Source organism: Chiloscyllium punctatum, chromosome 22 (assembly GCF_047496795.1).
Source record: "Chiloscyllium punctatum isolate Juve2018m chromosome 22, sChiPun1.3, whole genome shotgun sequence".
Taxonomy (NCBI): Eukaryota; Metazoa; Chordata; class Chondrichthyes; order Orectolobiformes; family Hemiscylliidae; genus Chiloscyllium; species Chiloscyllium punctatum.
The window spans coordinates 21,977,314-21,992,606 of NC_092760.1; the positions used below are offsets into that span (position 1 = coordinate 21,977,314).

At 39.9% G+C, this 15,293-nt stretch overlaps 1 protein-coding gene across 1 annotated transcript in view; it reads left to right on the plus strand.

Moving 5' to 3' along the window:
- LOC140493446 (mucin-6-like) overlaps window positions 1-15,293 on the plus strand; it is a 266,402-nt gene that overhangs the window by 232,549 nt on the left and 18,560 nt on the right. The window contains exon 32 of the mRNA XM_072591885.1: window positions 1,423-1,662. Coding sequence (XP_072447986.1) covers window positions 1,423-1,662 — 240 coding nt within the window. The remainder of the gene's footprint in view (window positions 1-1,422; window positions 1,663-15,293) is intronic.

The following is a 15,293-nucleotide window of genomic DNA, read 5'->3' on the forward strand; positions in this document are numbered from 1 at the left end:
ACAGATTGGGGAGGTCTTGCATTTTCACTCATTCTCAGTGATGCTGCTCTCCTCTGACATCATGAGCTAAAGACATGCCTCTTGTGGTTTCTAGCTTAATATTCATCTCAGAATTAATTACATATCATTAACCTTTCATTGATATTTTAAAATAATTCTCAATCTTTGATTTATTTTCAACTGAGCTCCCCATCGCTGCACCCCATTTTTAGAACTGAGAAGCTATGGTGGTGGAGGAACATGAGCGTTTTTGTATTCCTGAAGATCTTGGCTCCAAATTATGCTTTTCCTGCATCCTAGCTTTGTCAGGAATTCAGGATAGTTCTAGGCTCTTCCAGTCTGTTAGCCAATAGATACAAGCTGCGATCGGGTGAGTGAATTTCCACAGCCATCGATAAGAAAGGCATGGATGAAGTTTTACATGCAATTACTAGTTTATGTCCCAACCTTCTCACTAACCCCAAGATCAAAGCCATTGTCACAACACAGAAGGAGTTATTTGGAAAGTAGATAGCATAAACATACGTGAAGAGGTAAGCTAGCCTAAAAGCTCATCCAGACTGAACAGAATATATTCTAAGTTACTGAGAAAAGTACTCATGGTATTATTAGGAACAACTTTATCAACATGATAAATTCCCATTGTTGCCTGCAATTGAAAGCATAATATCCAGACCAAATCTGTTGTGGTTTATACTTTAAACCACACAATATTAGTAATTATTACCCTATATGTGACATCTCATTATTTTTATTCAACCTGTTTTATGTCACATTTCTGGATCAGGTGGGATTTGAATCTAGACCTTCCAACCTAAAGGTAGGTCAATACCACACCATGAGATTCTCATTATTGTAACCTCTACAATATATGATCTTACCCAAATTAAACTTCTGTAATACCTGCTTATAGGCTACATTTAACTTCCACAGTTTACCCAATCCTACCCAATTTGTAAAAGCTGCAATACCTGACCTTATTCAACATCTTATTTCTGACATATCACATCTTACCGACTTGTAATTCCTATAATATTCAAATTAACATGTAATCAATGTGTAACCTGTGCAATAACTGTGCACATATTTGATGTATAATGCATTCTATGGGAGTGTTGGATCAATTATGCACAGATACTGTAATGATGGACCACTAATGCATTTTGTCTGGCAGAATGCAAACTATCAATGCAAGTCGTTGTGTACTAATGGACTGCATCATCTATGTTGTTGCATTTCTATGGTTGCATTCTGTTATTTTGTGGAAGCACTATGTGAAGGTCTGGTTTCTCTTCATTTGAGAAAAAGAAGTTGAGAGTACATAGCATAGCAAGACAAAGAGTTCTAAAAAGAAAACACAAGGAATAAAGTATTGAGAAATACATACAATCAGCAAATAATAGTTGTCTTGCATCTCAACAGCTTTCACTCTGTGGACTATGTGGGAATTTCAACAGTGATGTAGGTGATGATTTTATAACTCGCAGCCAATACTTGGCCTCCAATGCATTAGAATTTGCAAATACTTGGAAGGAAGAGCCTTTATGTCAAGATGTGACTGAAATTCTGCATCCATGTGAGCTAAATCCATATCATTTGGCCTGGGCAGAGAAACAATGTCACATAATTCACAGCAGTATCTTTGAACCATGTCACAATCTGGTGAGTATTTTTCATATGATTACAATATGGTTCAGTATTTCAAGTCAGTGAATAATTAGAGAGATTAACAAAACATGAAGCATGCCTGTTAGTTCTTTTAAGCAAATGGCTATTAGATTTACGAGTTAAAATAGAAAAGAAATGCCATCCCTGTATCAAAATTAAACAAGCATATTAACAGAACTCTGAGCAAATCAGGGAATTAGAGAGATTGCTCTCGACCCATTCATTTTCAATCCAACCTTTCCCCATTTTAGGTGTAAACTAGACTAGAACTGCACAGTTGAAAATATGGCAGCATTCAGTCATGCTGTATATGAGGATCCTGTATAGTCTGTGCCCACTTGTATTTGTTTTAGGCAGATTCTGGTTTACAGGTTTCCAAAATATATTATGTGCACACTTGAGAGGATGTGGGTATAACTCTGGGTGGTCTAGAGGGCAATGGTTTAGATGAAAATAAGCTCCAATACAGACATGTAAATTTTTTTCACATGTTTATTAAGTCAGTAATTATCATTACATCTGCATATTATCCAGAAAGAGAAAAAAATGTTACTTGGAAATGAACATATTGATCACATTGGAACTGCATTTTCAATTATACAGGATGATTCAGACCATGGTGTGTCATTTGTAAATTTTACTGTTTTCTTTCAGAAGATGAAAAGTTTAGGAATCCTGAGGGGGGGTTGCATAAGAATGGTGGGAGAATAAAAATGTGAGCCTCAGAGGGAGCAATACAAGAAATGTGAGAGGGTAACAAAGAAAGATGATTGAGAGGATAAGAATGACCTGAAGAACAAGAAGTCAAAGAATAGTGATTGGTAAAATTGAGTTTCAGAGGGAACTGTGCAAGAATCATGAAAGAATAAAGGGGAACCTGAGAGGGAGAAGTGCAGTGAGAGAATAAAAGGGAGAATAAATGATGAAAGAAAGCCCGAGAGCAGTGAAAGAATAGTGAGATGATCAAATCGAACTTGAAAGGGTACGTTGCAAGAACAGTGAGGAGGAGCAATGAAAGAATAAGGAGAGGATCAAATTAAGCCTGTAAGACAGTAATGGAAGAGTATTGCAAGGATAAAAGGGAGCTAGAGAGAGTAAATGTTCTAAAGGAAATCAAAATTTATTGATTGGTTGATATTTTTCTCTTTCTATCTCCCTAAACAATGATTTTAGTTCAAAGACCATGGAGCAGGTCAAGAGGTATTCATGAATACTTTAAACAAATTACTAACTTTGATTTTTCTTAACACAGAAATGTAAAGATCCCTTTACATCAGTAAATTTCTGTCTCATTGTTCCATTTTGTAGAAATGGAATGAAAAGGAGGTCCCAGCACACAACCAGGTTCCAAGAGTCTTAGACAAACAAGGACTGGGCATTCTTCTAGTGTTGTTGTTTTTAACAAGCATCTCTGGAGCATTGGGAATTGAATCCCATTCTTTTGCATCCCAAAAGCCCTGACATAGATTTTTTACATCATGAATGGGCATCTATGTCTTGTATTTTCAATTCCTGCAATTTGTGGGAACTCCAGAACACCATTCTATGTGTCTAATGTGACTACCATGGGCTTGAGCTCATGATTTTCAAATTTCAGGTGCAGCTGGAGACGCAGTGAAGGATGGAGTTTCCTCTATCATATATTCCAGAATGTAGTTGTTATATGCTGAATCATCACTGCAATAGTAATAGACACACCAGGTAGATTACTGCCATCATCCTCCTTTTATGTTGGGATCTAAATGGCCTCACTGATCTAGTGCGGTAAAGAATAACTCACTTGGTATCTAATAGGAAGAGGCTATTATATTAATAAAGATGTAGTTTATTGCATGATAGCAATCATGGGCATGGATGGGATTTATGGGGCTGGTGTATCATAGCTATTACCGAAATGTGGCTGAGGGAAAATAACTGGCAGTGTAATATTCTGGAATTTGGATGCTATAGGCAGGATAGAAAGTGAGGTAAGAGAGGAGGAGGAGGAGTGTTGTTGATTAGGGACAATATTGCTGTGCTATTTAAAGAGGGTATTCATGGGGAATCATCCAATGAGGCTGTATGGGCAGAACCAAGAAATAAAAAGGGATGAACCTTGATGGGATTGCACTACAGACCACCCCCCTCCACTAGTCAGCAGGAAATTGAGGAGTGAATATATAGGGAGATCTTAGATATCAGTAAGAATAATAGGCTTTTAATGGTAGACGATTTGACCTTTCCAAACACAGACTGGGACTGCCTTAGTGTAAAGGGCATGGATGGGGAAGAATTTGTTAAGGCAGGGCAAGTGACTGGAGGTGTTAGTAGGGGAGCACTTTGAGACCAGTGATCATAATTCTACTAGTTTTAAAATAGTTATGGAAAAGGATAAGTCTGATCTAAGCGTTAAAGTTCTACTTTAGACAGTATTAGACAGGAACTTTCAAAGTTGATTGGTAGAAGCTGTTCGCAGGTAAAGGGATAGCTGGCAAGTGGAATGCTTTCAAAAATGAGTTACTTAAAGTTCAGAGACTGTTAATGTAAAGGGCAGGGCTAGTTGGTATAAGAAATTCTGGATGACTAGGGATATTGAGGCTCTGGTCAAGAAAAAGAAGGAGATGTAATCACGTGTAAAGTACAGGAATCAAGTGAATCCCTGGAGGGGTACAGGGGAAGTAGAAGGATACTTAAGAGGAAACCAGGAGGGCAAAAAGAGGACATGAGATAACTTTGGCAAATAAGTTTAAGGAGAATCCTAAGAGATTCTACAAGTACATTAAGGGGAATACAGTAAGTAGGGAGGAAATAAGGCCCCTTAAAGATCAACAAAGTCATCTATGTGTAGAACTACAGGAGATGGAAGAGATGCTAAATGAATATTTTGTATCAGTATTTATTGTGGAGAAAGGCATGGAAGTGAGGAAACTCGGAGAAATGAATAGGGATGTTTTGCAAATAGTCTATGTCAGAGAAGAGGAAGTGCAGGAGGTGTTAAAATGCATACAGGTAGATAAATCCCTGGGATCTCATCATGTGTATCCCAGAACACTATGTGAAGCTAGGGAAGAATTTGCAGGGCCCCTTGCAGAGATATCTTCATAGAATCCCTTCAGTGTGGAACAAAGGCAATTTGGCCCATCAAGTCCACATTGACCCTCTGAAGAGTATCCCATTCAGTTCCACCACCCAATCCTGGAAACCTGAATTTTTTGAAGAGATGACAAAGAAGATAGATGAAGACAAAATGGTAGATATTGTCTATATGAATTTTAGTAAGGCCTTCAATAAGGTTCTGCATGGCCGTCTGAATAATCACATGGGATCTAGGAAGAGCTAGCCAATTGGATGTACAATTGTTGTGACATTAGGAGACCAAGGTTAGTGGTAGAGGGTTCATATTCGGACCAGTAGAGTGCCACAATGATCAGTTCTGGGTCCACTGTTCATCATTTATATGAATGATTTATATGAGAATGTAGGAGGCATGGTTAGTGAGTCTGCAGATGATACCAAAATTGGAGATATAATGGACAGAGAAGAGGGTTATCTAAGAACTGACTTGAATTGAATTTATTGTCACGTGTACCGAGGCGTGGTGAAAAGCTTTGTCTTGCGAGCAATACGGGCAGACCACAGAGTTAAGTAACATAGATAAGTAAATAATAGGTAAATAGCGGCAAAAACAAAAACACAGGACAGGCAAATGTTAAGAGTTTGTTTCTTGATCAGCTGGGCCAATGGGCCGAGGAATGGCAGATAGAGTTTAATTTAGATAAATGCAAGGTTTTGCATTTTGGTAAGTCAAACCAGGGCAGGACTTACACAGTTAATGCTAGGGCTCTGAGGGCTGTTGTTGAACAGAATGACCTAGGGGTACATAGTTCGTTGCAAGTAGTCGATAGAATGGTGAAAAAGACATTTGGGACATTGGCATTCATTAATCAGAGCATTAAGTATCGGAACTAGGGTGTCATTTTGCAGCTGTACAAGACATTGGTGAGACCACTTTTAGAGTACTATGTACAATACTGGTCGCCCTGTTATAGGAAGGATGCTGTTAAGTTGGAAGGAGTGCAGAAAAAATTACAAGAATATTGTTAGGACTGGAGAGTTTGATTTATAAGGAGAGGCTGGAGAAGCTGGGATTTTCTTCCCTGGAACATTGGAGGCTGAGGGGTGACCTTGTAGAGGTTTATAAAATCATGAGGGGCATAGATAAGGAAAATAGCCAAGGCTTTTTCCCCAGAATAGGGGAGTCCAAAACTAGAGGGCATGGTTACAAGGTGAAAGGGGGAATATTTAAAAGAGACCCAAAGGGCAACATTTTTCACACAGAGGGCTGGTCCATATATGGACCGAGCTGCCAGAGGAAGTGATAGAGTCAAAGTTTAAAAGATATTTGGACAGGTGCATGGATACGAAAGGTTTAGAGGGATATGGGCCAAACACAACAAATGGGACAAGTTCAGTTTACAAAACCTGGATGGCATGGATGAGTTGAGCCGAAGTCTGTTTCCATGCTCTGTGACACTATCATGAAGAGAATGTGGTGGTTGGCATTTATGTGAATAATATGGGAACATTTGAGAAGGTACAAAGGCAGCTAAACAAAATTGAAACTTATGGAATAGGAGGTTGAGTGTCCAACGACATAAAAATATTGGCTGAAGAACAGAAAGCAGCAAATCACCATCACTATTTCTGTCCCACCAACAGGACAGATGCAGCAGAATTGGCACTGTTGAGAGGGAATTGCCTTGGGAGTCCTTAACATTGACTTTAGACTCCATAAAGTCTCATAATATTAAGTCAAAAATGCAAAGAAGCCTCCTGCTGAATATCATTTACTGCCCCTCTCCCACGTGATTAATCAGTTCTTCCCCATGTTTAAACACTTGGAGAAAGCGCGGAGGATGGCAGGAGGTCAAAATATTCACTGGAAAATGGGCTTCAATGTCCATTGCCAAGAGTAATTTGACAGCACCACAAATGATTGAGCTGGTCCAGTCCTAAAAGGCTCAGTTGCAAGACTGGCAGCTGATGAGGCAACCAACAAATAGGACCCCATCCTCACCAATCCACCTGTTGCAGGTACATCTGTCCATGACAGTGTTGGTAGGAAGGATCACAACACGTGGAGATGAAGGTCTGCTTTCTTGTTGAGGATAGCGTCTATTCAGCCATGTGACATTATCACTGTGTAAAATGAGATTGATTTCAAACAGATTTATCACCTCAAGTCTGAGCATCCACAAGGTGTTATGATCTATCAGCAACAGTGGCAGAATTGTATTCAACTACAATCTGCAAGCTCTCGTATGCCTCACTTACTATTACTATCAAGCCAGGGATTAAAATCTAAAAGTACTGTGGATTCTGTAAATCAGAAACAAAGGGTGGCACGGTAGCTCAGTGATTAGCACTGCTGCCTCACAGTGCCAGGAACCTGGGTTTGATTCCTGCTTTGGGTGACTGTGCGGAGTTTGCACATTCTCCCCGTGTCTATGTGGGTTTCCTCCGTGTTCTCCAGTTTCCTCGCACAATCCAAAGATGTGCAGGTCAGGTGAGTTGGCCCTGTAAATTGCCCATAGTGTTAAGTGCATTAGTCAGGGGTAAAATAGGGTAAGGGAATGAGTCTGGGTGGGTTACTCTTTGGAGGATCGGTGTGGACTTGTTGGGTGGAGGGCCTGTTTCCATATGTGGATCTGGCAGCATCTACAAAGAGAAATTAAAGTTAACGGTTTGGAACCCAGTTCTGAGGAAGGGTCACCCAAAACATAAACTTTGCTTTCTCTTCACAGATGCTGCCAGACCTGCTGAGCTTTTGCAGCAATTTCTGTTTTCGTTGTTGTAGATAGATCTGCAGATATAGAACATGCATTGATTGGACCCGCTGAACAGGGTGTACAATGTCAATGGACTAGGAGAGACTGTGAATAGGATTAGATGCATACTGGAACAGGTTGATGAGGGGCATGCAAATTCTAGAGCACAAACCTCAGGTACAATTACCAGAATATTGTTGGAACCCATTTCCTATTTTTCCTATATGTCTCCAGTTTCTGATATTATGTGGAGTGAATCAAATAGGTTGAAGGCAAGCATCTATGATACTGGGGACCAACAGAGGAAGCAAAGGCAGATCATCAGGGATTAACCCTTGTTCAATGAAGAGTATGGGAGGACGTGCCAAGAGCAGTACCAGGCATACGTAAAAATAAGCTGTCATTCTACCAAATATACAAGGAAACTACTTGCAAAACAGACAGCATAAACAACAAGTGGCAGACAGAACTAAACAATCTCACATCATCAGTGGTAGTGAACAATCAAATAATGCAGGGGAGTAGAAAGCTCTACAAATATCCCCATCCTCAATGATGAGGAAGCCCAACACACCAGTGCTGAAGAGAAGATCAAAGCATTTGCAACAATCTTCAACCAGAAGTGCCGAGTGGATGATCTACCTTTGCTTCCTCTGTTGGTCTCCAGTATCATATATGCCTGTCTTCTACCGATTTGATACACTCCATGTGATATCAGAAACTGGAGATATATAAGACCAATAGAAAATTTGTGCTACAGAATTTGTTATGCCCCCAGCCAACCTGTTATAGTATGCTACAACACTTGCATCTAATCCTACTCATGATCTCTTCCAGTACATTGACCCTGTACACTCTGTTCAAAGGATTTAATTGATATGTCTGCAGATCTATCTACAAACAGGGTTATGTTTACATCTTCTAACTCATTTTTCCTGAGAGTGCCCAGGTTTATGCATCCATCTTTCATAGACAAGTATGGACTGCTTCAGTGGCATATTTCCTTCCTTCCAGCAATAAGTCCTCTCCTGATTAACCCTGGAGTCAAAGATTATTATAACTCATTTGTCTTTTAGTATTAACACAACTTCCCTTGATTTAAGACAGGTTTCAGCTTCCCTGCATTAAGCAATTCTACTATTCTGTGTTTAAAAGCAAAATACTACAGATGCTGGGAATCTGAAATAAAAACAGAAAGTGCTTGAAAAACTTAACTGGTCTGGCAGTATCTGTTAATTAACAAACAAAGTTTTCAGGCTCATGTGGCTCTTCTTCAAAACTGCCGGATTCAGAAAATGATGTGTTTTGTGTGCACCATCAACTCCCTTGTCATTACAATGGATTTGCAGAATGCGCAGAATGCACAATCAATTTCTACTCCACATTAGGGCACCCTGTTCACCATGGGAGATTGCTTTGTTGAAATGCACCTGATGAGCCTCACCCAATTATTATGTTCCTGTGCTATTACAGTGCTGTAAAGTCCTCCCACATTGCAGGTACACAAGTGGAATGGATTTGCCGTACAAGATAACCCCCATGCTGATGCTTCGATGAGTACCTGTTTCAGTGCTATATAGACTAATTCTGTTCCTATCCCCCAAATTATCTGATCGTGCAATGCTTTCCCCTCCTTTAGTCAGTTCTTACATCAGTGAGTTATTTTAGCAAAGTCCTCCACCAATGTCCGAGAAGAGCGAATCAGTCCGTTGACATTTCTCACCTCTCAGACATCCACAGGTCTTAGCATTTTCTCTGTAGCTTTATCCAAGCTGCAGGAAAATTCTTGTTTGCCTTGTGTAGGAGCATAATCCCTGACTGGGAACAAAGACTCAGGAGGCAGACAGAATTCAGGGCAGACTTTATTCAAGCAACAACTGGTTAATGCAGGGAGAGGACCAAAGATCTCCCCTGAATCTGGTCTTGGCATGAGAACCCATTTGTTCACTGAATCTATGGCTTAGATCAGAAGAGAGATCAAAGATGCTATCTGATTTTTATGGTGGAAAAGAATATTTTTATACATTTTGTGTTATAATGTGGTTACTGTGCCCTCCTCCTTTTTCTATACAACCAATCCTGTGAAACACCTGATCAATGATGGATATTCTATGGACAATCCTAGGTTCCCATGATTTTCATGATGCCTAAAAGTCATTGTAATCCCAAGGCCTTAGGATCTTTCTATATAATTTACTGATTCACATTCCAAAGTTTTATAATTACTTCTCCTGTTTTAGCTCATGAGACAAGATATGCTAGGCAGCTCTCTAATGTTTTCCCCAAATGCTTTTATTGTACTTTGGTTAAATATGTGTGTGTGTCTACAATTATGCTGAAATCTATCTCTGTGATTATTTAAAGAATCTTTAACTAGAACCTATTTCTTAATATTGAAAGTAGTTTCAAAGAAACATCTAATTTCTGCGAGATAACCTTACCTGCTGTTTTTCTGGCTGCAAGATGCTTAACTAACACTGTTTACCTAATGGGACAACAGCCTTTTCTAAATGAGACTGGAATTAATTACTTACTGTAGTTTAATGATTCTTCAAAGTTTTTCTTTTATGAGCCACAATTCCATGATTTCATCTGTGTTTGTTAAAAATCTTCAAATTGCTTGTCCTAGAATATTTTCTTATCAAGGCTTGTAACTTGTCGTTCAGACAATGTTCCCTTTTGCCTCAGAATACCCCCTTCTCAAAGGCACTATTGCTTCACTTAAAAGCTGAAACAGGCTTATTAATTCTGTGTTATTCAATTTGTTAGCAACAATTGGTCAATCATCTTGTGTCTAAATGTTGAAGCAGGCTTTTTTTTAAAATTCAGGCAAATTTGTGTCTCTTAAAAACAGGCAGCTAAAATATCTTGTGATGCTTCAGAGCACAAATACTGAACTTCCCATTCCCTATCTTTTGTTGGGCTGGCTTTAAACCCAGCTACTTCAGCAAAGCTCCTTTGTGTTCTTTAGCAATTTCTAAAGGACACATAAATTGAATCACGCTGTTACCCCTAGCCACATTCACATATCCCCCATCGCTCAGTGAAAAGTAATTGGGCTGCAGCAGGCAAGTCAATATTGTCAGTGTATTATTGTGAAAACAAACATTAGTACATTAGAAACCTCATCCAGCAAAATAATCTAATAGCCATTTGCAATGTCTAGTCGTGAAAAAGTCATATGTCAAAATACTGACAGGGCTAGATATTTTTGGACAGCTCCTCTTTAAAATTGTATGGTCAATAACTGGCTGTTAGATCCCATCAGGTTTCCAGTTGGTCCAAACTGGGGATTTAGTCATGGATTGCATCAGCCTGACTATTCCATCCCACTCAAGATTCTATCTGACATTCGTTTTGTTAATGTCTGAACCAACTGCAGTTTGTGCACTGCTCAATCAATTGTTGGTCTTTTCATGGTCTTTTACATTCTTTAGCTAAATGACCTTCCTTACTTCACTTAAAAAATCCCTTCCATGTATTCACAGCCACAGTGGTACAGATATATTCCCAATGTGTGCGTCTCCAGTCCAGTATCCCATTACATACCATCCCATGTAATTTCCACCAGAAGAGAAACCCACATAAGGTCCTTCTGGTGTTCTAGTCTAGATCTCACCTTTAGCATCATTAAAAATATTTTGTCATCCACTGTGGCTTCTGCTACCCTGAAAACTGTATGTACTCTGCCCATTTCCAATCTGCACAATCTAATACTGACCCACGGTTTCTCTGGATACCTGACATTATGCATTCCCAATTTGTTTCCACTTCATCTCGAGTGTTTCTAATATTTGTCTCAAATTGCATGTTAAGTTGTGCATCCATTATCAATTGAGAATATCCTGGAGATTGGCCTAGTCCCCACTTTTTATCTCCTATGTCTTTGGTTGCATTGCATGAACTCTTGCGTTTCATGTAGCATAGTCCAGAATTCCAAATTATTAATCTGGAGTTTAGGTCTTAGTCAGTCCTCCAGCAACACCTGTCATTCTGCATTTTTTACTGTCATTTCACTATGTACCTTATGATGGAGTCCTCCAACCACAAAGAAAGGTCTATAATGCCCCCGTCTTCTTTCCTGGCTGCAGTTTATTGTTATTTTTCTCATACTCAGTGCAGATACCAACAGCACAGTGCTTTACTTCAGCCCCTATTGTGGTGCCAACTGATTGGATTTTGCTCACTTATGGCCCTAGTACCACCAGTGTGGATTCTGACCTTTGCTGGTAAACTCTCTCTTTCAGCACTTCCTCTACTGACTATTCCTTCAGATCCTTTGCTATTTGACAAGATCTTCCTTGGGTCAGGTTACTACACCATCTATGACTGATAAGAAATACTCACATATTTTGCATTGCGACTCCATTGGTTCAAGATGAGTATCCTGTTTGTGATGCTAAATTTTGTGGTTATTTCAAATGATTGACCACAGGAGTCTTGAGTACAGGTTTATGATTTTGTTTCAGGCATACATAGAAATAGTCGATCTTAGACACAGAGAAGCCAGAGAATCTCAGCGTGTCTGGCAGTATCAGTGAAGAGAGTCTGCTTTGACTCTTCCTGAGCGCTAACTATTGTATTCTTCCATGAAGAATAGAAGGATACAGCACAGTACAGGCCCTTTGGCCCTTGATGTTGTGTCGACCTTTTATCCTACTCTGAGATCAAACTAATCTACATACCCTACCATTTACTATCATCTATGTGCCTATTTAAGAGTCGCTTAAATGTACCTAATGTATCTGACTCAACTACCAACACTGGCAATGCATTCCACGCACCCAGCACTCTCTGTGTAAAGAACCAACCTCTGACATCTCCCCTAACCCTTCCTCCAATCACCTTAACATTATGCCCCTTGTGATAGGCATTTCTGCCCAGGGGAAATGTCTCTGGCTATGCCTTTCATCACCTTGTGCACCTCGACCAAGTCACCTCTGACTTTTCTTTGCTCCAATGAGAAAAGCCCTAGCTCCCTCAACCTTTCTAAATAAGACATGCCCTCCAGTGCAGGGCAGCATCCTGGTAAATCTCCTCTACATCCTCTCTAAAGCTTCCACATCCTTCCTATAATGAGATGACCCAAAACTGAACATAATATTCCAAGTGTGGTCTAACCAGGGCTCTGTAGAGCTGCATTGTGACCCTGCAGTCCTTAAACTCAATCCCCGTACTAATGAAAGCCAACACACCAAATTTAAGAAAGGTGGTAAGGAAAAGCCAGGGAACTATAGACCGGTGAGCCTGACATCAGTGGTGGGCAAGTTGTTGGAGGGAATCCTGAGGGACAAGAATAAATGGTTAGCAAGGTTAGATTATATGGAATACAGGGAGAACTAGCCATTTGGATACAGAACTGACTCAAATAGAAGTCAGAGGGTCGTGATGGAAGGTTGCTTTTCAGACTGGAGGCCTGTGATCAGTGGAGTGCCACAAGGATCAGTGCTGGGTTCACTACTTTTCGTCATTTATATAAATGATTGGGATGGATAGGAAGTATAGTTATAGTAAGTTTGCAGGTGACACCAAAATTGGAGGTGTAGTGAACAGCAAAGAAGGTTACTTCTGATTACAACAGGATCTTCACCAGATGGGCCAGTGGGTTGAGGAGTGACAAATAGAGTTTAATTTAGATAACTGCGAGGTGCTGCATTTTGGAAAAGCGAATCAGAGCAGGACTTATTACACTTAATGGTAAGGTCCTAGGGAGTGTTGCTGAACAAAAAGACCTTGGAATTCATAGTTTCTTGAAAGTAGAGTTGCAAGTAGATCAGACAGTGAAGAAGGCATTTGGTATGTTTTCCTTTATTCGTCAGAGCATTAAGTATAGGACATTTAAGAGACTGTTGGACATGCATATGGTCACAGAAATTTGAGGGTGCATACATGAAGATCAATGGTCGGCACAACATCGTGGGCTGAAGGGCCTGTCCTGTGCTGTACTGTTCTATGTACTATAGGAGTTGGGAGATTATGTTGCAGCTGTGCAAGACATTCGTTAGGCCACTTTTGGAATATTGTGTACGATTCTGGTCTCCTTCCTATTGGAAGAATGTTGTGAAACTTGAAAGGTTCAGAAAAGATTTACAAGGATGTTGCCAAGGTTGGAGGATTTGAGCTATAGGGAGAGGCTGAATAGTCTGGTGCTGTTTTCCCTGAAGCATTGGAGGCTGAGGGGTGACCTTTATAGAGGTTTATAAAATCATGGATGAGGTAAATCGACAAGATGTTTTCCCTGGGGTGTGGGTGTCCAGAACTAAAGGGCATAGGTTTAGGGTGAGAGAGGAAAGATATAAAAGGGTACTAAGGGGCAAATTTTTCATGCAAAGGGTGGTGAATGTATGGAATGAACTGCCAGAGGAAGTGGTGGAGGCTGGTACAGCATTTAAAAGCTATCTGGATTGGTATATGAATAGGAAAGGTTTAGAGGGATTTGGGCCAAGTGCTAGCAAATGGGACTAGATTAGGTTAGCATATCTGGTCAGCATGGGCAGGTTGGACTGAAGGGTCTGTTTCTGTGCTGCATATCTCTGTTATTCTATGAATCTACACAACTTCTTAATTACCCTATCAACTTGAGTGGCAACTTTGAGGGATCTATGAATATGGACTCCAAGATCTCTCTGTTGCTCCACATTGCTACGAATCCTCCCTTTAACCCTGTATTCTGCATTCAAATTTGACCTTCCAAAATAAGTCACTTCACACTTCTCCAGGTTGAACTCCATCTGCCACTTATCAGCCCAGTTCTACATCTGTCAACGTCCCGTTGCGGCCTACAACAACTCTCCAAACTATCCTCCACTCCACCAACATTTGTTTCATCAGCAAACTTACTAACCCAAACTTCCACTTCCTCATCCAAGTCATTTATAAAAATCACAAAGAGCAGAGATCCTTGCGGAACACCACTGGTCATTTATCTCCAGGCTGAATACTTTCTACTTATTACAACTCTCGGTCTTCTATGGGCCAGCCAATTCTGCATCCAGACAGCTAATTTCCTGTATCCCATGCCTCCTTACTTTCTGAATGAGCCTACCATGGGGAACCTTATCAAACACCTTGCTAAAATCCATGAATCACCACAACACTGCTCTACCTTCATCAATGTGTTTTGTCATATCCTCAAAGAATTCAGTAAGGCTGGTGAGGCATGACCTGCCCCTTACAAAGCCATGCTGAGTATATCTCATCAAACTATGGTTTTCCAAGTAATCATAAATCGTGCCTCTCAGAATCCTCTCCAATAATTTGCCCACCACATACGTAAGTCTGATTGGTCTATATTTTCCAGGATTGTCACTATTCCTTTTCTTGAACAAGGGAATAACATTTGTCACCCTCCAATCATCTTTATGAATATATCTTGAAGTAGCAGAACAAAACCCTGTCAAATGTAAGAAATCAATTGTTTTTATTCATACCTAATCACACACACAGTTTATTATTTAAATCCAATTTTGTCAATACATAATCATGTCTCAAGTGTCAGGCAAATATCTTTATTTACCCAAGCAGAAACCACTCAATGAAGTTAGACTGTACTCTTTTATTGTTTAGTATCTACTTATCCTCATCCCATACTTTCTGCTGATATCAGCCTTTGTGGCCTGCAAGATTCAGCTTGAGAATTGGTTATACGTGAACATAGGAATCCTTATTTAACTTTTATGGTCCCTTACAGTCTATTTAATTCTTACAGCTCTAACACAGTGCTCTTTCATTAAAGCCTCTGCATTCTCCAAGTGTGGCTGTATTTTCTTACTTTTGCTAGCCCATATTTTTCCCTCAATCATTCTTATCCACTCCTGA